The sequence below is a fragment of the Sceloporus occidentalis genome, unplaced genomic scaffold, assembly GCF_023333645.1.
Source record: "Sceloporus occidentalis isolate IW3139 unplaced genomic scaffold, rSceOcc1.0.p SCAF_8, whole genome shotgun sequence".
In the NCBI taxonomy this organism is placed as follows: domain Eukaryota; kingdom Metazoa; phylum Chordata; class Lepidosauria; order Squamata; family Phrynosomatidae; genus Sceloporus; species Sceloporus occidentalis.
This window is the reverse complement of record NW_028316988.1, coordinates 46215306-46242208: the sequence shown is the minus strand read 5'-3', so window position 1 is coordinate 46242208 and position 26903 is coordinate 46215306. Positions and strand designations below refer to the sequence as shown.

At 42.7% G+C, this 26903-nt stretch overlaps 1 protein-coding gene across 1 annotated transcript in view; it reads right to left on the bottom strand.

Annotated features, from left to right (window-relative positions):
• The window catches only part of LOC149308828 (adapter SH3BGRL-like), a 30618-nt gene extending 11165 nt beyond the window's left edge, over positions 1–19453 (bottom strand). The window contains exon 1 of the mRNA XM_089536531.1: positions 19302–19453. Within this exon, the coding sequence (XP_089392657.1) occupies positions 19302–19346 (45 nt within the window). The 5' untranslated portion in view covers positions 19347–19453. The remainder of the gene's footprint in view (positions 1–19301) is intronic.
• Between the last annotated feature and the right edge of the window lie 7450 nt (positions 19454–26903).

The window sequence follows — 26903 nt, the reverse complement described above, 5'->3', positions numbered from 1 at the left end:
GGTGAAGCTTCACAGATATTATGGGAGTGCACTATTGAAAATGGGCGCTGTCATGCCTCCAGAGCATCTTTGATGCTCTTGAGACATATATTTAGTTGAGATTATATTAGACTTTCTATGTATCAGTTTAGGAGGGGAAATAGAGATCTACAGCTTTAAGAAAGACAAGGATTGTGAGAAATCCCAATGTCTTATACTGTCTCCCTCTAGCTAGTTTCAGTTGTGTAGAAAGATTTCAGCCAAGTCAGCCCTGGAGAGAGTATTTTCCTTTGAAAATGATAAGTCCACAGAAGAAGAAAGATAAACCCTCCAAGAAGAGAGAGCAAGGTATTTAAGAGGGACTATTGAGAAAAAGGAGATCCGTTTCATGTTTTTGTGTTATAACCAGTAAAGCTTTGAAAACTTAAGAAATTTGTGGACAAGTCTTTTGTTCAGGCTGTGTTCCTAGGAGCCAGAGGCCTTACTACACCCAAAGTCCATAGCATCGCTCTTGGGACAAAACAGGCGCTAAGAAGACAGAAGGCAAAAGATGACCGTTCTATATGGTGGCTTGTCATCTGTATATTCAAAAGGTCAAACCATGGTTTGGGCTCTCTGTTACAGTTAGTGCAAACTATGGTTTAGTACAATGTCTGAATTAAGCCAGACCCAGAGCTGAAGAAAGTGGTCATATAGATCACACGACTCATTTCATAGAATCACAGAGTTGGAAGAGACCCCAAGGGCCAACCATTCCAACCCTTTGCCATGCAGAAATACACAAAACACTCCCAACAAATGGCCATCCAGCCTCTGTTTAAAAACCTCCAAAGGAGACTCCATCACACTACAAGGCAACTTATTTCCTTGCTGAACAGCTCTTACCATCAGGACATTCTTCCTAACGTTTAGGTGGACTCCCTTTTCCTGTAGTTGGAATCCATTACTCCATGTCCTAGTCTCGGAAGCAGCAGAAAACAAGCTTGCTCCATCCTCAATATTCGCAAGGGCTTCCAAGCAATCTTATTAATTAGGTGCTGAGTACCCTCAACCAGGTGCTGACATCTTCAAAGAACTTCGGGAATTCAGGAAACACTGGAATATTTGCAAAGAAGAGCTCCAAACATTTCTCTCTCTTCTCCACATTGCATGAGGTCTGATAATACACTGCTATTTTTAGAAATGGGTAATTATTGTTGAGTTCTTGCTGCTTCTTTCCTCTTGGTCTCGATTTTTGAGCCAAGAATCACACATTAAGCAATGCCACCCACAGCAGCTTAGGCATCCAGTATTCCAATTCAGTGACACAACATTCTGGGAAACCACTGGATAGTGAAAAAGCACAGTAATGTGTGTGCACACGTATGCATTCAGAAAATGGCTATATAATGCACCTCAATGCCTTCATACAAGCCCAGCGGTACCAAGAAAAGACAAAAAAAGTGTACAAATACAGTCTCCCAAATAAAATAAAAGACAGAGATGTCCTAAGTGCTGTAGAGTAGTCATTCCCAGTCTTTAGTTCTCTAGCTGTTTTAACCGTCAGCTCTAAAAAAAGCCCAGCCAATTTGGTTAACGGTCAAAATGGTCACAGGTTTCAGGAGTAGACGTCTATGGAGATTGCTACATCCAACTTTAAAACTACAATTAAAGTTGGAAAATAGTGTCGTTGGCGATATTTATTGCATGACATTGCCCCCGACCCATAGCCGCTGTGTCTCTGAACCTTGGTTAGGGTGTCCCTTTTCATTGATGGGGCAAACCCGTCAATAAGCTCCCAGTTACACTGCTGTGCCATTAGTCTTCAGGTGCGAAACATCATTGTTGCAGCAGCTGTGATATCAGCTGTCATGTGGTAATAGTGTCTCTCCCTCACTATTGCCAAGAAGGCTGATTTCCTTTATTCATTTATTTTTTACTTCTTTTCTTGAATTTATGTTACATTCGCATAATTCCTGAATTGCATTAAAAAGTAAAAATAAAAATAAAAGAGGCAGGATTAAGGGGGATTACGGAAGAGAGCGCAATAGTAGAAACAGTCATGCAGTTGCAGAGATGTGGAATAATCGCTGCTCTAAAACCAATGTTTTTACTAGGGTCTTTTACAGACCGGCCTGAATGGCCAGCATGGGGGCAGAGTCAGGGTGTCACATCCAGATGACGCATGGCCATGACGCCATGCGCCACTCCACACGACATCATGGTGTGCCTCCGGCAATGCGTCCAGATGACGCTGCACCAAAGGAGCACCATACAGCTGTGCCGCCACGGCTAAGGTGCCCTTTCGAGAGCTTGAGGTTGCCACGGCCCCAACTCTGAGAATACTTTGCATGTTTTGTTATGTATGGTGTACATATATTCAGCTTTAATGGGAATAATAAGCAGTAAAAAAATGATGTTTTATTGAAAGATGTAAATAGTTTGTTAATGTTGGAAAGCATTAAATCATAATAAATGGTCGAGCTTTCTAATACATAAAATAATGTCTCACAGTATTATTATAATGGATATGTGTGTGTGTTTTTTGTGGGTTTTTCGGGCTATGTGGCCATGTTCTGGAAGAGTTTATTCCTGTTGTTTTGCTAGCAGTGAATAAACTCTTCCAGAACATGGCCATATCGCCTGAAAAACCTACCCAAAAGTATGGATGCTGGCCATGAAAGCCTTCGCCCGATGGACACGTTTGCAAGTCTGCTCTCCCCGCCAATGCAAAACATTTCCTTGTAACCCGTGAGTGGTTTCAATACCCTTTTTAAAAAGAGTCTTGCGCAAAGTATTTATTTCAGCAAGCAATGCAAACACTGGTCTAGTATTGTCAAACAGAAAGTAGCTGTAACAGAATCTCAAGCATGTTTTTTGTTGTTGTTCAAATAAATGTGCAGTAGAACAATAGTCAGTGTGGAAACTACATTCTCGCCCAGCGAATGCAATGTTTTCAAGAGCTGTGGGAACATATCAGTGGGAAAGCCAACGTGGGAGAAGTAAGCAAAAACAAAGCTACCCCTGTGGGTTACTCCATTATTTATCATCTATTTGCTCAGTAATCTAAAGCCACAAAGGTTGCTAATCCTCATACACAAAACCGCCAACCATGATGCCCAGCCTGGATTAAATGAAGACTAGGACCCACATCATATTGTCAAATACAGCCAAATGGTCTAACCACGATTTAAATGCAGGTTGAGTCGTCCCTATCCAATATGCTTGGGACCAAAACTGTTTTACATTGTGATTTTTTCTGTATTTTGGAATATCCGTATTTTCATATCCATACATAATGAGATACCTTGGATATGAAATCCAAGTCTAAACATGTCTACCCCCGGATAGGTTTTCTGGATGTGAAGATACCACGTTTTAGCAGCCACAGGGGAATCCTAAAGATAAAACCAATGGACTTGGACTTTATTATTTAAGGTTTCTATCTGAAACAAAGCCAGCAGAGCTTTGAAAGCTTGCAACATGTGCAATGTGCACTTTGGTTGGCCCAGTAAAGGTATCACTGTTTGGTGGATTTTGGATGATATGTCCAACATGGCTACCTCTGGATATGTTCATCAAATTAATCTATGTTTCATATACAACCCATAGCCTGATGCTCATTTTATTCAATATTTTAAAATCATTTTGTGCATGAAACAAACTCTGTGCACATTGAACCATTAGAAAGCACTATCTCAGCCTCCCATGTGGACAGTTTTGGATTTTGGAATATTTTGAATTTCAGAAATCCTGGTAAGGGAAACTCAACCCGTACTAACAACATTTTTGATGGTAAGAAAAAGCAGTGAAGGAAGTGAAGAGAAAAACATGAGAGGGTTACAAACACAAGACTCCAGTGTTTGGAACCGATGTAAAATTTCATGAATTGCTCAATAAAGTCTCATCTGGAAGCTTCCTATGAGCCACACAATGAACCTTGTACAGCGACAAAAGAATGGCATTTGGTAAACTAAGTCAATCATTTACTTTAAGAAAATAGATCTTAGCTTGTACAAGTTGTACAAATGTTCAAAATTCTTGTTATCAAATCTTCCAAGCATCCTAGTAAGCAAAACTGTTGTTATTTGCCATCAAGTTGGCTTCCAGTTACAGCAATCCTACGAACAAAGTTGTATAAAAGTACCTTCAGGCTGTGTCTATCAGGTGTATATGATATGAAACATAAATTTATTTTATGTTCAGGCTTGGGTTCCATTTCCAAGGTACTTCATTGTGTATGTATATGCAAACACAAGTATTCCAAAATAATACAAAAATCCAAAATCCAAAATATGTCTGGTTTCAAGCATTTCAGATAAGGGAGGCTCAGCTTAGACAGACACTGGAAATACAGTGCACCCTTGGCTTATGCAGAGGATCCGTTCCAGACCCCCCCCCCCCCCCGCATAAGCCAAATTGCGCGTATGCTCGAGCCCCATTCAAGGGAATGAGGCTCATGCATCCAACGGCGTGGTGGCGCACGCACCCCATTCATTTGAATGGGACTTGCACCCCGCGTGCTCCCGCACGGCTCTACACAGCTTTGTGCGTAAGCTCAAAGCTGTGTACAGCGCATCTGCCTATAATGCAAGCGCACTGTAATATGCCCTGGTCAATTTTGATTTTGGCATTCAATGACATAGTTTTACATTGAAGGATCTTATCTAGTTCCTTCATGGCTGCCTTTCCAAGTCTTAGTCTTCTTCTGATTTCTTGGCTACAGTCTCCATTTTGGTTAATGACTGAGCCAAGGTATAGGGAATCTTTAACTATTTCAGTGTTTTTGTTACCTACTTTAAAGTTATGTAAGGGCTGTTCGCCAGTGGAACAAACTCCTTCCTCGGAGTGTAGTGGAGTCTCCTTCCTTGGAGGTCTTTAAGCAGAGGCTGGATGGCCATTTGTTGGGGATGCTTTGATGGAGAGTTCCTGCATGGCAGAATGGGGTTGGACTGGATGGCCCTTGTGGTATCTTCCAACTCTATGATTCTATGTGTGGTCATTATTTTTGTCTCAATGTGCCCAACAGCTACTGGGCAAAACGCTGAAGGAGGAAAATGAAAATGGTTTGGATGTTAGGGAGGGAACAGAGAGTTAATTGATGCAAGGAAGCCCATCGCAGAACAATGCACAATAGAGTACACAGAAGGCTCTGTTTCTCCCTGCGGTGATTTTGCGAGGAAAAAGCTGGCCTAGGTCCAAAAACCAAGATGAAAAGATTGCAGGAGAACACGATGGAGAGAAGGAATGTGGATTGCACATGTTTCCCCATTCCAATTACCTTCGGCCCAGTGGCATGTACTCACAGTTGCATCTATAAACACAAACACACAAACCCCATTGCAAAATACAGAATGACTCCCTGGTGGAGGTGGAACGTGACCATCACAAGCTTAACATACCTTCCAACGTTTCACTGATGAAAATGAAGCAACATCAGAGTGTGGTCAAAAAGGCCTGGCCAGGCAACAAGAAGGCAAGAGGTATTAAGGAGGAAGAGCACACAAAAGAACTATTTCAGGAAGAGAAATTCTGGAATTTATGTACAGTACTGAGTTTAAGAAAGCCTGGGGGGAAAGAAATATACCCCAAATCAGATGACTGGGAAGGGAAAAATTCCATGCCTTCCCCTCCCTCCTCATGAGTTAGCAGAGTGCACTTTGAATTCAGTTTGCAGAAACTGAAGTAAGGAGGACAAAGGGAAAATGGGCGGGTGGAAGAAAATCTGGGACATTTCAAAAGCCGTTGAGAAAGTGGGACAGGAGAGGATTAAATGGAGCTGTCCCTGCCTTATCTGATAAGGCCCCTTTGTTAGGCAGAGGACACTGCGTTTCTCATGAAGCCTTCATGCTTTTGCATCAAGAAAATGTTAAATAATATTGAGGACTATGGCTTCACAATGATGGAGATGTATTGGATAGCAACAGAAGTACAGTCGCCCCTCCTAAATCGCGGATCTGAGATCTGCGCCCTTGATTACCCACGGTGACCTCCGCTGTCTTCAATGGCGCATACTCCCAGTGAGTGTACCCAGGCCACACATATGGGGGTGCGCCCCATTCAAGCCTATGCATGAGCCTCTGTTTGTGTACCGGGTCCAGAACGGATCCCCCACAAAAACATAGGGCCAACTGTATATTTTTTGTGTTGCAAATGGATGTTAAATTTCCTGGACATTGAGACTCTCTCACCAGCCACATAGCCAGAAGGAGGAGGTGCAAGCCTGCAAGTTATACCCCTCCATACCATCTGATCTGAGAACAGAAACAGCAAAATCTAGGCCTATGACTAATATCTTCATTTCTTTTTCTCCTGTAAGATTTCTAACACCTTGCTTGATCAAGAAGCCAGTGGAGTTTCGAAAGCTTGCAACATGTATACTGTGCATTTTGGTTGGCCAATAAAGGCGTCACTGGTGGATTTTTGACTGGATTTGCTATATGTCCAACACGGCTACCCCTGGATGTTTTCATGATACGACCTAAAAGATGTAAATTAAATGGAGGCAATTTCTCAAATGGGTTAGTAAAGAGTTAATGCTCTGAGCAGAACCTCTTGCTGCCTCTTGAATAGGAAACGGAGTGTTCAGCTGCAAAACCCACCAGATCACATTGCTTCCGGTGACTTGACAAGAAAGTAAGCAGAAAGCAGCTGGTTTTACTCCGGGGAGGCAAAGAAACTGTCAGATTCGCCTCCAAATTGACACGGTTTCAAGCTGCACATCTGACATGGAGGAATGAGGCCTCCTCTGAGTAGAGGGGAGCCAAAACTGGACAGGCTTAAGTTCAGCCTTTTGTGCTATTCAGGTTTCATCCCAAAGGATTGACTTGGCACATAGAATACAATAGACTGAAAGAGTGAGAAAGCCCCAGTGGAAGGAGGAAACTGGAGGAAAAGGGAAAGAATTCCAAGACGGCAGAAAAGGGAGTGATTCTTAAAGATATCTAAAGGTTTTCAATTTTAAATCAGTTTTGTAAGGCACCAGAACTCTTTGGTAGAGAAGGCTAAAGATCTTGTAAATACCAGGGTTCCAAAAGATGGAGCTCCAGAACTTAAAATGGTGTCAAATTGCATTATTGCTACAGTGCAGATGCACCTTAACTTAAGTTAGGGAAGTGGAGGGGATCAGCCCCCATTTATTTTGTTCAGCTCAGCTCCCTCGTTTCTTATTTATTCACCTTATTTCTCCCAGATGGTTAAAAGCAAGAATGTTCATTCCCCGAGAAAGAGATTTTCTCCTGCCATTTTGCTTATGTTAATCTAGGCAACAACACATGTGTTTTTACAGCCTTATACCAATAAATAACCTCGGTTGGAAAATTGCTCAGATCCAACCGAAGTGGTTGACAAAGTAGTTTGCAAACTGGTATTCACCAAAGCAACAAGTTGACACCACTTTCTCCTTTCTGTCATGCAAAGGGAAAAAGTGGTTTGGAGAAAAGCTTTTGCCTTTCATTTCCCTTAGGATTAGTCAAGTCTTTCTGTTCAAAAGCTCTCTAATATTTATTTAATTTTTTCCCCTTAAATCTGAGAGAATGAATAAGAGCCAGTTCATTCAGGGAAAGGAGGCATGTCACACAAATTAATTTGAAGGGTCTTTACAAAGCAACAACCAGCAACTATGAAGCTGATTATACAATCCCAGTATAATCATCTTGGTACAGTATTCTAATGCCTTCTGGTTGGTGTCAAAATATATGCGTGATGGACTTATGTCTGCTAATATATCATCAGTTTCCATGTGTGTGTGTGTGTGTGTGTATGGACACACATACACACACACACACACACTACTTGTTTGAATGCAATTGCTCTTTGGCTATTTTACCAGAACTATTCTTACAGCAGTGCAAATTTAGTTATTTTTATCTTCTAGTTGGCACATTTTTAATCTCCGTTTTTTAAAGGCTTATTATAAAGTCAGCCCTCCTTATCCACGGATTTTTAATCCACGGATTCAAGCATCCACGGTTTGAAAAGCATTTTAAAATATATATACATTCTCAAAAGCAAAGCTTGGTTTTGCCACTTTATATAAGTGACACCCATTTGCTATTCCATTGTATTCAATGGAATTTGAGCATCCATGGATTTTCATATCCAGAGAGGATCCTGGAAGCAAACCCTAGCGGATACCAAGGGTCCACCGTCTGTGTTATTTTATCTTTGATTTACTGGCCTTTGATGGATATGTGTGAAGGACCCTTCCTTCCATAACTGGCTTGAAACTCAAACTGGATTGTTTCTGCAGTGTGTTTTGGACCACTGTCTGATGACCCCAAGCAATGCCAACAGTACAGTAGAGGAGGAAATAAGGAAAGGTCTAGGTCTGAAAACAGAATTACATGTCTTCTATGTATGACATCAGTATAATGGTACCACTCTGTCACAATCCAGGAGTCCAGATCCTCCAACTCTCCCACTGTGGCAGGAATAATCTTGATTAATATTCTTTCATCCCATTGTTTTCAAATGTCCCAGTTTCTCCATCCTTTTCCCTTCGTCCTCAGCTTGCTTCCATTGCTGCATACTAAGTTCAAAATGCTAGTTTGTGCTCAGTTAACTCAGCAGAGAGAAGAGAAGGAGACTGGAATCTTGTCCTTCCCAGTAGACTCAGGCAACAGCAAACTGCTGTAGCATCTTCTAGCTTGTGTTTTCTTTTTCTCTAATAACTTTTGCCATCTTGACCACACTCTGAAGTTGCTTGGCCGCTCATGTCCCCGAGTTTTCAGCGCTGAAACGTTGGAGAGCCAGTGTGGACTATGACTCTGGAGACTAGGGTTCGAATCCCTGCTCAGCCATGAAACCTAACCTTGGGCAAGTCACATGCTCTCAGCCTCAGAGAAAGGCAAAGGCAAACCTCCTCTGAAGATAACTCGCCAAGAAAACCCTGTCCTCTCCAAACCCTAGGAACTCCCCAAAAGCTTTAGAGATTTTAAGCAGTGTGGCTCATTTCAGGCTTATCTTGGAATTGCTTGAATATTGGAATACACCTTTTTAAACAAATGAGATGCATGCATGCATTTGCAAAATCAGCCTTTGGGTTGTTGCTTTTTATGCAATAGCTACATAGTTTGGCTTCAAACATGGCAAAGATCCAGACACACTGGAAAGTGTGTCCATAAATAAAGGCCTAGCCAGAAACAACTCCCATTGAATTCAACTGCACTTACTCCCAAAGAACGGTCTACAGGATTTATTTACAGGAAAACATAATAACCTGTGTTAGTGGTGCTTACACACCACACAGAACAACTACCAGCGGTTAAATCCAACCAGGAAAAACCCCCATAACATTTCAATAATATAATGAAAAGAGACAGTTGCCGGAGATGAAACATTAGATAATTTTAACCCAAGACACCAGACGCTTCAAGATGGTTTTCCTACTTTGCAAAACATGAGTGGAATTCTTTTTTAAAAACCCAGTTTTACAAAACAAGCGTATGTCTGGTGCAAGAAAGAGAAGGCAAAGCAAAAAAAATACAACCCTAAACTATTATGGGTCCTTGCACATCTTTTTAAAGCATCACAGCGCCACCCAAATCACCGTAGCCATAATAACCACAATGACTGCCTTTGAGTCGGAAAGAGTCTGCTGGCCCCAGGCAGGCTCCAAAAATGAGCCAAACAATGTTTGACTTTTATACGGCTGCAAACGGCTTTTGTCTGGTCCAAAACAAACACCAAGGAAACCCATCGCTGGAAGGCAGGCGTTTACTGTAGGCTACCCATTAACTGCTATGAAAGTTGGGCGGCGGGACATGAACAGAGCCATAGTTTTGCTTTTGCTTTGTTTATAGCCCTTCCTCGATTTAGCAAGGCTTGCGGCATTAGTGTTCAAAGATGCAATGGTAGCAACGGCATTAAAAGCAAGGGCCGGAGCTAGACAAATATGTCGACGTCTATTCCAGGACTATGGTCCAAAACACACTACAGGAATAATCCAGGTTGAAACCACTTTAACTGCCCTGAATTGGTGCTAGAGAATCCTGGGAATTGTAGTTTATTCTCTGTCTCTGACAGAGAAGGCTAAATGTCTCACAAAACTACAGTTTCCAGAATTCCCTAGCATTGAGCCAGGGCTGTTAAAGCGGTCTCAGACTGGATTATTTCTGCAGTGTGTTTTGGATCTGTGTTATAAAAAGCAATTGTGATGAGTACAATGCAACCCACATCCAGACTCTGGACCTGACTTTTTTGGCCATGAAGCCCTGCACTATTCCTTTGTTTTGTTCTGTTTTTTTTAATTAACAATTCAACAATTAGTGGGTTTTATGGATAAAGAATGCAGCAAACTATGTACTAAAGAGCCCTTGGTAATCTTCAGGTTAAAAACAAGGAAAATGAAAGTGATGATGTTGGAATGTTACAGGGCTATATTTTGCATCAGATAGGGATACATTTTGTATCAGTTACTTTTTGTGTCAGGTTTTTCTGTTGTGATTCAGTTGGTTTGGAGGGATCTGATACAAAACGTGGCTCCAGCACCATCACTTTTCCTTTCTTCTTTCCTGGATGATTTTTAAAAACATCTTTTGCCCAATGAAGCGGCCAGTAGAGCTTTGGAGAGCTTTGGAAAGCTTGCACCATGGGTTTTGTGCATTTTGATCACCTAAAGGTATTGCTTTTTTAATGGATTTTGTATTTTGTTTTATTTATGCCATCTTTCTCCCAGGAAGGGACTCAAGGAGGCTTACAAGATAAATGTCTATTAAGACATTGGAGGTTTTCATACTGAGACTGATTTAAAGAGAGATTAAAGCGCATTTAAAGCATCCCACAAATGAAGCGGAAATGGCGAGTAATTGCATGAATGATTATCGCACCCAATTGCGCAAATAAAGTGATATCGGAAATGCACTGTCGCTGGAATCCCGAACATAAAAAGATGTGCATTAATGCTTCTTTGTGACCACTTTAATGGCGGGTTTTGTGCGACGTCATGTGAAATCGTTATGCGTAACTAAGCGATTTTTCCATGATATCCGTGGGATAAATTCCCGATCTCCTTTGTGTAATAAACTCCGTAGACAGTGAGTGGACTGGTCATAACTTTTCAGTTTTCCAGTGACCACCATAAGAAATCCTACTAAATAAGCAAACATGTTCATGTGCATAAATGAAGACCAGAATTCAGATGGGGAAAGGTGGAAGAGAAGCAAAGCATGAGTTGTAGGGAACTGCCTTGCAAAATTTAGCTTGAGTTTTTAACCATGAAACCCACTGGGAGACCTTGGGCAAGTCACACTCTCTTAGCCTCAGAGGATGGCAATGGCAAACCTCCTCTGCACAAATCTTGCTAAGAAAATCCCATGATAGGGTCGCAAACGGCTTGAAGTCGGAAATGGCTTGAAGGAACACAGCAACAACAATTTTAACTGTGGCGTGCATACACAGCTCTTTTTGGCTCTTAATAAAATTTGTATGAAGTCATACTGCTGGCAGAAGAGGACTCACAAATTCTGTTGGGAGCGGGTGGGAAAGGAACCTTTTCTGGAGGAGAAGTATGAGTCAGTAAAGTTTGAGCAGAAATGGTTTGGACAGCTTACAGAGCGTTCTTCCCTCTGAGCTCTGTGGGAGAAGTATATTTTCTTAACTGCCCATGAGAGACATTAAATAGAGAAGCAACTCCATTAACGCTGCCCAAAAGGAAGATTCAGAGTAAAGTGTTAGCCCAGAGGTTCTCACACTACAGTTGGCAAGCTTCATGAATGCAGTCAAAGGAGGAACGCAGTGAGGAATATTCATATTGATCCTTTGTGGATTTATTTTTTCCCAATACAGCTTGAGTATCCCTTATCGGGAATTTCAAATCTGGTATACTCCAGAGATAGTGACACATTTGCTTTCTAGTGATTCAATGTCCACAAACTTATTAAAATTATTTTAAAAATAGTACACTTGGCCCTCCATATCCATGGATTCAGCATCCACAGCAACCCTATATATGTGTGTGTGTGTGTGTGTGTGTGTGTGTGTGTGTGTGTGTATAAAACACCATTTTACTATCCCACTGCATATAATCGGACTCAAGCATCCATGGATTTGGTATCCCTGCAAGATCCTAGAACCAAATCCCAGCAGATATCTTCAGGCTATGTGTTTAAAGTGTACATAAAACATAAATGAATTGCATGTTTAGACTTGGGTCCTATCACCAAGATATCTCACTATGTATATGCAAACACTCCAAACTCTGAAAAAATCCAGAATCCCAAACACGTTTGGTCCCAAGCTCTTTGGATAAGGGAGGCTCAACTTGTAAAATAAATCACGGCTGTTCTGACTGAGAAGAGATAACTGAACAGGCTAACACAGCCCTGGGCTAGGGTCTATGATTTTCCTGTTACAGAACTGGTGTTGCTAATGGCTAGCCCTGGATATGGAGGGGCATTTCTTGCAGGCTGGCATCTCCTAGGCTTTGAGAGTCTCCCAGTTGCCACATGGCCAGGAGGTGCCAGCCTGCAAGATATACCCCTCCATACCATCTGAACTGAGAACAAAAAGAGCAAAATGCAGGCCTATAACTAACATCTTCCATTTTTACCCTCCTATATGGTTTTTAACACCTTGCCTGATGAAGAAGCCAGTGGAGCTTCGAAAGCTTGCAACATGCATATTGTGCATTTTGGTTGGCCCGATAAAAGTATCACTGTTGGGTGGATTTTTGATGTTACTGGATGTCTTATGTGTTGTTAATGATGCTCACTTTGGTGCCTGTGGTTCCTAGTTCCTTTTTCATGAATAATATTGTTTCTTGAAAAAAACTATGTGTTCTGATTGCTAGGGAAAAAAGAACTGGGAACTGGGCATCAAATGCAGCATCATGAAAAACACATAGAAGTGTGATCACTGCTAGGCCACTACCAGCTTATTTTCCAACTACTGAGCTACTGTCTTGCAAAAAAGAAAATCACATTCAAATTGACTCAGCAGGCTTGGTTGCAATTTTGGTCTTGGCTCATGCAATATACGGGTGGCGCTTTCAGATGACAGGGTTCAATATGCCAGGCTCCCAAGGAAACCACAGCTTTGGCAATTAAGGCAATAGAGCATGACTGCTGGGAGACCAGGCGTATAACACACACAAACTGAATCATTCACAACCACAATGCATTGGGATTGTGACCCTCACTTGCCTCTTTGGCCCCTTTCAACAGATCTAGGTCTGCCCCACAAATTACCAAGATCTTCCAAGGGAACCGTGGGAACTGCCATGAAGTGAGAACAACAACACAGAGGCAAAGAGAGGGAGGAAAACTGGTGGAAATTCCATTTCTATCTGCATTAGTCTTACGCAGGGTTGGCTCTCTCTGGAGCAGAATCGGATCAGGCTTTACAACAGTGGTTCCCAAAGTTTTTTGTGGGTTTTTCGGGCTATTTGGCCATGTTCTATAAGAGTTTATTCCTGACGTTTCGCCAGCATCCGTGGCTGGCATCTTCAAAGAATAAACTCTTCTAGAACATGGCCACATAGCCCCAAAACCCCACAAAAAGCTACGGATGTCGGCCATGAAAGCCTTCATGGTTCCCAAACTTCGGCCTACCAAATGTTTTTCATTTCAGGTTCCAGAATTCCTGACTGTTGGCCAAGCTGACTGGGGTTTCTGGGAGGTGACGTCCAAAACAGCTGGAGGACCAATGTTTGGGAGCCGCTACTTAACAATGAAAGGCAATGTTCTTGCAAGTAAGATAGAACAAACCTATAGTTATTTCCATCCAACTTCATCTGCTATTTGGTTACACACAGGAGACCAGTGTGGGAATGAGCTCTCATGTCATGGCTTCAGGCCTCAAACCTGAATAAGACAGTCGTGATTGATGCCATTATATTCCTCTCCATCGCTCAGTGAAAGCAAATACGGTGACCTCAAGCCTGTCAATATTTATTCATTTCAAACGCAGCACTTCAGGAGCTAAGAGGATTCATCTTTATCTGTTACCTTTACCTGGCAAGCCATTAGGCTATATTTCAGAGGAAGGAACTGGCAATGGAGATTCCTTGCATAAGAAAATCCTTTGCAATTCATGGGGTTGCCACAAATTGAGTCGACTGGAAGGTGTGCGCACACATACATGCACACATACATGCTCTGAACATTATAAAATTCTGAAAAAACAGGAAAACCACATGATGATCAGATATGATTTGCTGTTTTATTATTATCTTTAGCTGTTATGCATCTATCTGGACTTTTCGTCAAGGACCCCAAGGCAGGATGGATGGCTGTCCTATTCCTTGTTAGGCCAACAACCTTTGAAGCAGGTTAGCTTAAGAAAGAAAAGAAAGCATATTTGTGTGTATATGTGCATGTACTTTCAAGCTGCTTGTAGATTTATGGCCACCCAATGAGTTTCATAGGCTTTTCTTAGGCAAGAAATCCTCATTGCCAGTTCCTTCCTCTGAAATATAGCCTAGGGCACCTGGGATTCATTGACAATCTCTCATCCAATTGCTAACCAAGGCTGATCCAGCTTAGCTTCCAAGATCAGGCAGAATCTAGTGTGACTGGTGCAAGATTTCACAGTGAGTGCCATGGTAAAGTGGGGATTTGAACCTGGATCTCCCAGGCCCGAGTCCAATACACTGCTGCTATACCATGAGCTATTTTACTGTGTCTGAAAATGTCTACAACAAACCACTTCTGAGTATTCCTTGTCTAACAAATCCCTATAAAATTCATGGGGTTTGTCATACGTTCTCAGGCGACTTGAAGATGCTCTCTCTCCTACACACAGGCACACAAACACAAATGTACAAACCAACAAACACACAGGACCACTGTACACCTATACATACCAATATATCCTGAGCAAAGATTCTTTTTGAATTATAACCATCCAACCCCATCAACATCCTATAGAAGAGACTATGGAGGTGACTGACAACACTTGTCTACAAATAACCCAAAGGTCCTCTATTGACTTGATCTATGGAGCATCTTCTTTGATCTGTTGGGGTTCAGTCACCTTTTGTTGTATAAAGCAGCAAATGGAGAAGAAGCAGGGAAAACAACTAGACTCAAATACGCTATATAAAAAGTCAAGGCTGTTTGAGTGACCTATATATGAAGTGCACATTACCATTAATAAATATATCAGCCAGACAAGCATGAAAAGTTTTTTTAATGCATATTGTAAAATGCATTATTTAATGCATATTGCTTTATTCAAAATGCAGGCAAGATTTCCTTGCAAATTCTCCAGGGCCCAGGGACTTGGAAGTTCCCTTTTGTTTGTTAAGGATGGTGTTGTGGTGTTGTGGTTAGAAAGCTGGACTAAAATTGAAGAAGTTTGTATTGAAGACCCCATGGCAGCAAGAAATACGTTGCTTGATTTTGACTCAATCCCTCTTTTCCAGACTGGCCTACCTCACAGGGTCACTGGAAAGGTAAAGTAGAAAGGATGGGACCCATTTGTGATATCTACACTGTAGAAATACAGTTGCATCACCTACTATTGTGCTCCTCATCTACCAAGCTTTTTAATTCCCCCTTTCTAAAGAATAATAATAAAATATTAGAATTAGCCTGGCACAACTTGTTTTTGTGTAACTAAATGTAAACTAACTCTCAAGAATCACAGTGTTTAAGTGGCTAATGATTCATTGTAGAAACTTTCCTGCTATAGATACCATTTGGTATTTACCTGGATTCTCCCTCCCAACACACAACCCATTTTTTTTGCAATGAAGACAATATTTGCTTTCTTCTAGCCACTTGGGATTCCTGTTCTCCAACAGTTTTCTAGTATTATACAGAGCAACTCTGAGATTATATCTGCAAGGTCCTTGAGTAGCCTTGGAACCAGAGGATCCTGCCCTGAAAACCTGAATCTGTTGATGATATCAAAGATATGACCATATTAGTCCATAGGTATTTAGAAAGATCTTGTAGCACCTTTAAGACTCACTGAAAGAAAGAAGTTGGCAGCATGAGCTTTCGTAGACTTCAGTCTACTTCCAAAATGCATCTGAGGAAGCAGACTTTAGTCTAGGAAAGCTCATGCTGCCAACTTCTTTCTTTCAGTGACTCTCAAAGGTGCTACAAGATGTCTCTACACACTGTTGAAGTGCAGCCAACTCCCTGAGCGTTATCAATATTACTCATTACATTTGCATTCCATGCTTCCTTCAAGGAGCTGGAGGGCTATACCTGGCTTTCCCCCAACTCTATCCTCACAACAACCTTGTAAGGACCATTGGCCAAAAAGACAGATGCAGGCCCCTTCAAGCCCAAACATTGAGCAGGGATTTGAACAAAGTTCCTCCATGTCTTAAGTCCACTTTCCAAGCCAATATGCTGGTCATCTCGGTGCATGCTGGAGTGTGGAAACTGGTCCGGAAATTTCATTTAGCAACTCAAAATCCCTTGCCCTTACTAAGCCACAGAGGTTTCATTTCATTTACCAACAGGATTAAAGACAACATCCTGTAAGGACCTGGCACAGTTCCATGTCTGAAGTGAGACAGGCCTGTGTCTGGACAGTACCAGGAAGAGAGACTGCCTGGGAACTCTTAGGAACAATTTAGTGGTTAGAAATACAAAAAGAAGAAAGGAAGGATAGGACATTCAAGGCTACAAGGCATGGGAAAGTTAAACCCAAACCAAATCCTCAAAGCAGAAAAGGAAAGCAACCTCAGAGAGATTAATCCTGGATTTCTATCCATGAGGAACGCAAAGAGCTTTTGTATTTCAAGTACAGAATACTTACTATAGCACCGAAGCCTAAAGAATGGTGTTAAGTGGATTAAATAGATGCTTTCCTTCTAGATAATCTCCATAAAACAAAAGGCAAATTTGCAAGTGGAGAAATTTACCAAAGTTGAAAATTTACCCTAGATAAAAGGTAAACCTCAGTTAAAGAAGTTCCTGGCCATTACTTCTTTAATAGAAAATGTGGTACCAGAGGTAGAAGGAACACAGAAAGAATAGGTTCCTACACCATTAAGAAAGAAAGAAAGAAAGAAAGAAAGAAAGAAAGAAAGAAAAGAGCAGCTCAATATGTTTCACTGAAGGTTTTTAATTCAAATGCACATGTGGAATGAAACAACCAGGGATGCATCTGCACTGCACACATAATGCAGTCTGACACTGCTTTAACACCTATGGCTCAATGCTATAAAATGCTGAGATTTGTAGTTTAGTGCGATATTTAGCCTTCACCGTCAGAGAGTTCTGCCATGGGTCAATGCTATGGGATTCTGGGAAGTGTAGCACATTGGGGAAAAAGAAAGATAAAGATTCCAGGCCTATGTATGTTGACTCAGAGGGCAGTTCCTCCATGGTCAGTGGGGGAAAGAGTGACTCCCAGGTAAGCATACAAGATAATATGCAGCCTTATCATGAGAAGACGGGACCAGCAGCCACACCTTCAGATGCCAGAGAGACTAAGGCTATGAGCAAAGCTGCAAATGCTATGTAAACTTACAAAGCAGTCTAGCCGATTGAAAACAGCAGGACCTCTTTTTTGAGTACTATATATACTCAACTATAAATCGATTGCATGTATAGGTCGAGGGCAGGTTTGGGGCCAGAATGAATGAGTTTGATATGACACATGGATAAGTCAAGGGTAAAACTTAGGGGCATGTAACAAAGGATAAAGCAAAGGAAAACGATGCCAAAGAACATTCAAAATTCCAGTAGACATAACTGTTTGCTCTCACCCTAAAGGCTGGATGGATGAGAGAACAGACAGAGTATGCTCTTGCCTTTCACCAGGGGATGGTTCCTTTTTTTATATACAAGTTAAAGTACTTACATTGACCTGCGGATAAGTAGACTCTGGTTTTTGGGGTCAATTTTTGGACTAAACTTTCTAGACTTGTGCATGAGTCCATACAGTAAATATCGGTCCTTTCTGCTCTGACCGGGTCTCTGACTACACTGTCTATCATCTCACCATCCGCAACCATCTGTGCGGCGTATATACAGAGGTGGGTACCAAAATCTGTGGGTGCTCAATTCCCATTATATACAATGTCACAGTAAAATGGTGTCCCTTATATTAAATGGTACAATCAAGGTTTGTTTCTTTAGGGGGGAAATCAGAATATTTTCAAGCCATGGATGGTGGACTCTGTGGATACAGAATCAGTGCATATGGAGGGCCAACCTTCCCATCTGCAGTTGGTCCTCTGCATTTGAAGCTTTGACCTAGAAGTTCATAGAGAAAGCACTTCTCTAGGCATTTGCAGGTCCTCCAGCATGATTCTATGATCAGCATCTGGCAAATGTTGACCACAGAGTTGAACTGGAAGACCTGTTGATTCCTAGAGAGGTGTTCTCTTAGGTAAAAAGAAGTGAGTTCTCATCCAGGAAAACTCTGCTGACATGTGCCTTCAAGTCTCTTCCGACTGACAACGATCCTAAGGTCCAGGGGTTTTCTTGGCCAGATTTGTTCAGAAGAGGTTTGCCATTCTCCTTCTCTAAGCTGAGAGTGTGTGACTCACCCAGGGTTACAAGGGATTTCCATAGCCAAGGGAGGATCGTCCTCAGAGTCCAACCCTCAAACCACAACAAAGGCATCCAGTCTGGGACTCTTCTTGGGTTTTTTTTCTTTTTGCTGCCAAAGCCTCTCCTCCTCTTCATCCTCTCCTCTTCCTCTCCTCCTCTTCTTTCTCATCTCCTCCTCGTGTTCTTCTTCCTCTCTTCCTCCTCTTCTTCCTCTCCTCCTCTTCTTCCCCCTCCTTCCTCTCCTTCTCTTCCTCCTCTTCCTTTCCTCCTCCTCCTCTTCCCCCTCTCCGCTTCCTCTTCTTCCTCCTCTACTTCCTCTCCTCCTCTTCTTCCTCTCCTCCTCTTCCTCCTGTTCTTCCTGCTCTACCTCTCCTCTTTTTCTTCTTCCTCCTCTTCTCTTCCTCCTCTCTTTCTTCTTTCTCCCTCCTCCTCCTCTACTTCCTCTCCTCCTCTTCTTCCTGTTCTTCCTGCTCTACCTCTCCTCTTTTTCTTCTTCCCCCTCTCCTCTCCTCTCCTCTCTTCTCCTCCTCTCCTTTTCCTCCTCCTCTTCCTCTTCTTCTCCTTCCTCTTCCTTGGGAGACCTTTGGGCGAGTCACACTCTCTCAGCCTCAGGGGGAAGGCCATGGCAAACCCCTCCTGAGCCCCTCCTCCTTAGAGCCCTCTGTCGTGAGTCGGAAACCCCTGGAACTAAGGCACTCAAGGCAAAACGCTGGAGCCCCAACGCCTGGCTTTCCCTCCCGCACCCCCCCCCCCCAAATTCTCTTTTCCCCAAAGGCGACGATGCTTCAAGGCAGGGAGATCCCCCATCCCTCCCTCCCTCCCTCCCTCCCAGCCCTTAGATCCAGAGCCTCCAGGGCAGCAGCAGGGCCAGGGGAGCCTTACCGCCGTGGATCCCGAACAGGAGGCGATGTAGACCTCGATGACCATCGTGGCGAGGCTCCGGGGGGCGATGCCTGGCTCCGGGAGGAGGATGCGGAGGAAGGAAGGAAGGAAGGATAGGAAGGGCAGCAGCAGCAGCAGGAGGAGGAGTCGCCCTCCGAGGAAGGCAGGCAGAGGCAGAGGCAGAGGCAGCGCTGGAGGAGAGGCTGGGCAGGAAGGGATTCCCACCCAGGGATCCCATCTGGGACTAGGATGGAGGGAGGAAGAGGAGGAAGGAAGGAAGAGGAAGAAAAAGAAGAGGAAGGGAAGAGGAGAGGAGGAGGACTAGAGGAAGAAGAAGGAAAGGAAAGGAAGAAAGGAAGAGAAAGAGGAGGAAGAAGAAGAAGAAGAAGAGAAGGAAAAGGAGGAAAGCAGGAAGTGGAGGAAAAGAAGAGAGAGGAAGGAGAGGGAGAGAAAGAAGAGGAGGAGGAAGATGAAGGAAAGGAGGAGGAGAGGAAGAAGAGAAGTAGAAGAAGAGAAAAGGAAGAGGAGAGGCTCTGCCTGGGGCTGTCCAGGGCAGGAGGGTGAGGGACAAGCCCTTGTCTTCCTTCCAGGCTCAGATGGATGCTCCAAGGCTCCTGGGAGGCCTGGTGAAAAGCCCCCTGTCTGCCTTGCTGGCAGAGAGACCAGATGTCCTGAGCTTTACCCAGGAGGACAGGGCACTGCAAAAGGCAGGGGCTTCCAGGGAAAAAAGGAGGCCCTTCCCCCAAGAAAAGCTCACAGCCCTCCTAGAAATCCATGTCAGATGGCAGGTTTACCTTGCCCAGGTGTGTGTTGTGTGCCTTCAAGTCAGTTCCAACTTTTGGCAACTCTAAGGCGAACCTATCATGGGGTTCTCAGGGCAAGGTTTGTCCAGAGGAGGTTTGCCATGGCCTTCCCTTGAGGCTGAGAGAGTGTGACTTGCCCCTGGTCGCCTAGTGGGTTTGCATGGCCGAACTGGGAGTCGAACCCTGGCCTCCTCAAAGCACTCCACCGTGAAACACAGAGACACCCAGCAACCGAGTGCTCCGAATCTTAGGCCTGAATGAAGAAATCCTATTGAAATCCGTTCTAAATGCAACGGAATTTGTGAAGCCTGGCAAATCCTTATCAAAAATGAACCCAGAGGGACTTTTCACCCATTTCCCAATTTATTGAGGAAGGGTAACATTTTAGTAATCCCTTGGCTGCCTGAATATACCACTCTTATTCTATGTCTCAGGCTGACACTGGCCCAAAACACACTGCAGAAATAATCCAGTTTGAAACCACTTTAACTTCCCTGGCTCAGTGCTAGGGAATTCTGGGAACTGTCATTTTGTGAGGCTTTTAGCTTTCTCGACTTCAGAGAGTTCTTAAACCACAATAAACTACAGTTCCCAAGATTCCTTAGCACTCAGCTATGGCGGGTCTCAAACTGGATTATTTCTGCAGTGTGTTTGTGATGAAGGAGATCGGGAGTTTATCCTGGGAAAATCCATGGAAAATCACATAATTACATGTAAATATTTCACATGATGTCATGCAAAACCGGCCATTAGAGTGGTCACAAAGAAGCATTAATGCACATTTTATTTCAGCGACAATGCTTTTCCAATATCACTTTATTTGCGTAATTGCGTGTGATAATCATTCACACAATTACTTGCCATTTACGCTTCATTTGCAGGATGCTTTAAATGCACTTTAGTCTCTCTTTAAAGTCAAAATCAGCTCCAGTGTGATAAACTCCATATACTGTATGTATCATACACGTCGTTCTACATATGCGCAGGGAGCGTATTGCAAGCTTGCAATGTCTGACATACACCATCCATAAAAACCTCTCTGTCTTCTACAAAACTATTCACATAATTCTCTTGACAGATGCATATTTTCAGTGTATATAGGGGATGTGAAGTGGGGCACATGTGTGTGTTTGTTCATATATGTGGTTGTACAGAAAAAGGATAGAAAGACAGTAGCTGATATTCTTGCAGAACGGGGAAAACAGCATATTAGCTGTTTATACAGCAATAGGAAAGGGCCGAATATCCCATTACACGTGATGATAAGCAATGATAATATATATATCTGAAGGAGTTGGAGTACAATGATAAATATCTGAAAGCGTTGGAGCTTGGGAACCACATTTTTATGAATATGCGTGCGCATGAAGTGGCACATTGCAACTAAACAGAGACACCTACTGGAGCAATTACAAACCTTCATAGATCACAGAATCGCAATAGAGTTGGAAGTGACCTCAAGGGCCATCTAGTTCAGCCCCCTTCTGCCATGCAGGAACTCACATTCAAAGCAACCTCATCAGATAGCCATCCAGCCTCTGTTTAACAACCTCCAAAAAAGACACTCCATCACAATCCAAGAAAGTGCATTAGGAGGTTCTTCCTAATGTTGAAATGGAATCTCTTTTCCTGTAGCTTGCATTGTTCCGGGTCCTATTCTCTGGAGCAGCAGAAAACAAGCTTGCTCCATCCTCAATATGACACTCCTTCAAAGACTTAAACAGGGCTATCATATTACCCCTTAACCATCTCCTCTCCGGGCTAAACATACCCAGCTCCTTAAATCTCTACTAATAGGGCTTGTTGGTTTCCAGGCCCTTCGCCATCTTGGTCACCCTCCTCTGGGCACGCTCCAGGTCTCAACCTCTTTTTTGAATTGTGGTGCCCAGAACTGGACATAGAGACCAGACCAAAGCAGAATTGCTGTCAGTACTCCAACCCCCTTCTGTCATGCAGGAACTCACACTCAAAGCACCCCCGACAGAAGGCCATCCAGCCTCTGTTTTAAGACCTCCAAAGAAGGAGACTCCACCACTCTCCGAGGGAGTATGCTCTCCTGTCAAACAGTTCTTGCTGTCAGGAAGTTCTTCCTAATGTTTAGGTGGAATCTCTTTTCCTGTAGCTTGGATCCACTGTTCCGGGTCCTATTCTCTGGAGCAACAGAAAACAAGCTTGCTCCCTCCTCAATATGACACCCCTTCAAATACTTAAACAGGGCTATCATATCACCTCTTTACCATCTCTTCTCCATGCTATCCATATCACAATGCTCACGATAAATGGTGCAATCTAGAATGACATGGACTGATTTATTTAAAACTCAGCAGGTAGACCTGACAAAATGATTTCGCTTTCTGTCGGATCCCTGTCAAGCCTAACTGAAGTATTACCCTGCCAGCCTTTTCTGTTCTGACAGCATGGTCCTGTAGCTGAATCAGGGTGCATCGATATTGTAGACATAATACAGTCTGGTACCACGTTCAGTGCCATAGCACCATCTTATGTGGTCCTGGGATTTGTAGTTTAACAAGGTCTTTAGCCTTCTCTGTCAAAAGGTGCTCATTTTGTTTGGTGTTGGTATGCCTTCAAGTCATTTCCAACTTATGGTGGCCCTAAGGTAAAAACTATCATGGGATTTTCTTGGCAAGATTTGATCAGAGGAGGTTTTCCATTGCTTTCACCTGAGGCTGAGAGAGTGTGACTTGGCCAAGGTTGTCCAATTGGTTTCATGGTTAAGCAGAGAATCGAACCCTGGTCTTCAGAGTTGCAGTCCAACACTCAAACCCCTATGCCACCCTGGCCACAACTACAAATCCCGGGATTTTGTAGGATGGAGCCATGGCATTTAAAGTGGCATCAAACGGCATTATTTCTACAGTTTAGAGGCACTCTCTTAGCCAAGAAGGAAGCAGTTTTTCCCCATTGCATCCACAATGCTTTAGAATTTGGAAGTAAGTTCACTTGATTGGAGCTGGAGTTAATTTTTAATGGATAATTCATGGGGTGGGTCTATGAGAGTCCGACTAAAATCAATCTGGTGTATTAACTTAAAAGGTCTATATGCATTTTTACATATATAAAATTCAGTGAGATTTACCTGTAAGTAAAAATATTTAAGATTGTAGCTTTAGCTGTAACTGAGATCAAAATGCTCAGTGTATTTAAAATGGCGTTTGCAAGGGAAAAGTTGATTACCGAGTGATAATACCACCTTATGTTCGGTGAGGCTTATTCTCGAGAGCAGACCACACTGAACAAAGATTTATTTATTGATCTATTTATTTTATTTCTGTGTCGCCTTTCTTCCGGAAAGAGACCCAAGAAGACAGTTTTTTAAAACTTTAGCATGGTTCACCTTCAAAGTTGATGGAGAAAGTATTGGCAAGTGAGAATAATCCCTATGGACTCTAAAAGAGCCGTGTGGATAAATAATACTCAACCTGTGCTGGGACTATGGTATGTATTATAAAGTTACTTATATTACTTATATTATATATTATACAGTGTAAAAGCATCTGAGGAAGTAGACTGAAGTCTAGGAAAGCTAATGCTGCCAACTTCTTTCTTTCAGCTAGTGTCAAAGGAGCTACAAAATCTCTCTACATGCTGATCCTACAGACTAATACGGCTATATCTTTGAATGTTCTCCCTTGGCAGCGAAACATGGCCTCCTCTCTATAATAATAATAATAATAATAATAATAATAATAATAATAATTTATTTATAGCCCGCCCAATCAAAATGGCCAAAGAAGGGCGTTTTTTGCCTCCGACTGCTTAGTAAAATGAGAATGGTGCCGTTTGATCTCATTAGTAAACATCCCAATTCATCATCAGTGTTAATTGCAGTATCTGAATGTTTGGACAAGGCCAATAAAAAGAATCATCTTCTTTGGCAATTGTTAATAAGGAATGAGGATGCTCAGTCATGCTGATGATGCGATGGGTTGAAAGATTCAATTCTGCTCTGATTCAGTTCTTAATGTCCATGTTATTGAGGGCAAAGTATTACAATAACCATTACCTATATTGGTTTTCAAGAGCCAGTGCGGTGTAGTGGTTTGAGCATTGGACTATGACTCTAGAGACCAGGATTCCATTCCTAGCTTGGCCATGAAACCCTATGGAAGAGCTTGGGAAAGTCACAGTCTCTCAACATCAGGGGAAGGCCATGGCAAAGCTCCTCTGAACAAATCTTGTTGATAGTCACCGCTTTATTGTTTTTAACTGTACTGTTTATTCCTTTTGGATGTTGCTTTTAATTTCGTGTTTGAGTTTTTTCTTGGATCTGTTGATCGTGATCAATGATGACGATGACGATGACAAATCTTGCCAAGAAACCCCCGTGATAGGGTCACCTTACAGATCTATGGGATGCCCTTAAAGACATGGGAGTGTCAACACATCTGATAGTCCTGATGAGGAATCTGAACTCAGGGCAAGAGGCCACTGTTAGAACAGAACAAGGAGAAACTCAGTGGTTCCCAATTGTCAAAGGGGTCAGGCAAGGCTGTATCCTTTCACCCTATCTGTATTGTAAGAAAAGCAGGCTTGGACGTAGAAGGAGTGAAAATAGGAAGAAGGAATATCAGCAATCTAAGATACACAGATGACACCATAGTAGTAGCAGAAAACTTCTACTAAGGAAGAGCAAAGAAGAAAGTGCAAAGGCAGACTTAATGTTGAAGATCAAAATCATGACCGCCGAGGACATCCACAAGTTCAACCTACACAATGACGAAATAGAAATAGTAAAAGAATCCCCACGCCCAGGATCAAACTTTGATAGAAATTGGTACTGCAGCCAAGAAATCAGAAGAAGATTAAGAACAGGGAGGGTGGCTATGAAAGAACTAGAAAAGGTCCTAAAATGCAAAGATAGACAACTGAGCACAAAAGTTAGAATCATACAAGCCATTGTATTCCTTATTAACATGGACGGATGTGACAGTTAGGGAATAAGACAAGGAGAAAATCCATTTATTGGATATATGGAGCTGGAGAAGAGTGACGAGGATCCCATGGAAAGCCTAAAGGACGAACCAATGGGTCCTGGAGCAGAAGCCAAGATGACCAAACTGTGGCCGTCTTACTTTGGGCACATCATGAGAAGGAAGGACTCATTGGAAAAGACAATAATGCTGGGAAAGGTGGATGGATGTAGGAAGAGAGGAAGGCCACATGCCAGATGGATGGATTCTGTTAAGGAAGTCACAATGGGTTTTATGGGGTTGCAGGAATTAAGCAGAGCAGTGGAGTACAGGGGCTCTTGGAGATGTCTCATCCATGGGGTTGCCATGAGTCGAGATTGACTCAAAGGCAGTTAACAACAACAAAACAGTTGCTATAAGATAAGATGGAAATGGCTTGAAGGCACACAACAACAACAGCAGTGGAATAAAGGAGTTTATCAGACAAGGGGAATTGGAAGTATAATCCGATGGCAATCTGAATGCAATCATGGGGTTATGTTATTGCATAATAACCCACTACACACAAATTCGGGCAATGGGAAGTCTTCTCTGATGGGAAATTCGGGCGACGGCATGCTATTTTTGGGCAATGGGGAGCCAGTTAAAATGCAATGCGTATTCATGTAATTGCACGAAACTAGCGACTTTAAGTGAATGCTTTCTGGCCCCACTTTCTTTTCATTCGAATTTAAGAGAAATTCCTCCCGTTTGATAAACTCCAAAGTCGTTCCACGACCTCCCCCAAAAAAATTACAAATACAATTTGTAAATTTTACAAATGCATTTGCACCCTGAGATTTAAATCCTGGGAATTGTAGTTTTCCAAATGTATTTGTATCCTAGAATTTGAATCCTGGGGTTTTTAGTTTTACAAATGTATTTGAATCCTGGGAACGGTATTTTCACAAATGTATTTACAAATGCACTCTGGCTCTGGGGGTTTGAATCCTGGGATTTTTAGTTTCACAATCACAAATGTATTGGTATCCTGGGATTTGAATCCTGCGATCCGTAGCTTTTACCAATGCATTTGCATCCTGGGAACTGTAGTTTTAGAAATGTATTTGCATCCTGGGATTTAAATCCAGGGATTTTTAGTTTTACAAATGTATTTGCACCCTGGGATTTGAATCCTGGGATTTTCAATTTTTCAAATGCATTTGCATCCTGAGATTTGAATCGTGGGATCTGTAGCTTTACAAATATATTTGTAGTTGTGGGGTGTTGTTTTTTTAAGCTTCCTCTGTCAAAGAGGGTGCCTCAGAATCAGAAAACTACAAATCCCAGCATATCCCACAATGTACACAGACGCAGCCTCTTTGATTATGGGAGGAAAAAACCCTCCATGACTGGTTCTGTGGTGCAGGAACATGGCTCCCCTTGCTGTCCCCGAAATGAGGGAAGAAAATGGGGCCGAGAGAAGGGCGGCTGGAGCCAGCCAGGCCTCCTCCCCTTCGCCCTCACTGAGGGGGAAAAGGACAAGAAGTCGCCATGTTGGTGTGGCGCTGTAGGCCTCTGGCCTCCCTTGAGGAAGTTTGTGAGGGAACTTTCCACCCTGAGGGGGCTTCTGTGGAGCCTTTGGAGCCTTTATTTATACATTATGTGCCTTCGTTAATACATTTGTGCCTTTATTTGTGTATTGTGTGCCTTTATTTATATATTTGTGCTTCACAGAGGCGCGCTTTTATTCCCAAGCCGCCTTTTAACAACGCAAAAAACATGGAAGACTGAGGGGGGGGGGGAGAGCGAGCGACGGTTAAAAAGGCGCCACGACGTTAAGCGTAGAGGCCTAACGCTATTCACGAAAGGCCTCTAAGCCCCCGTTG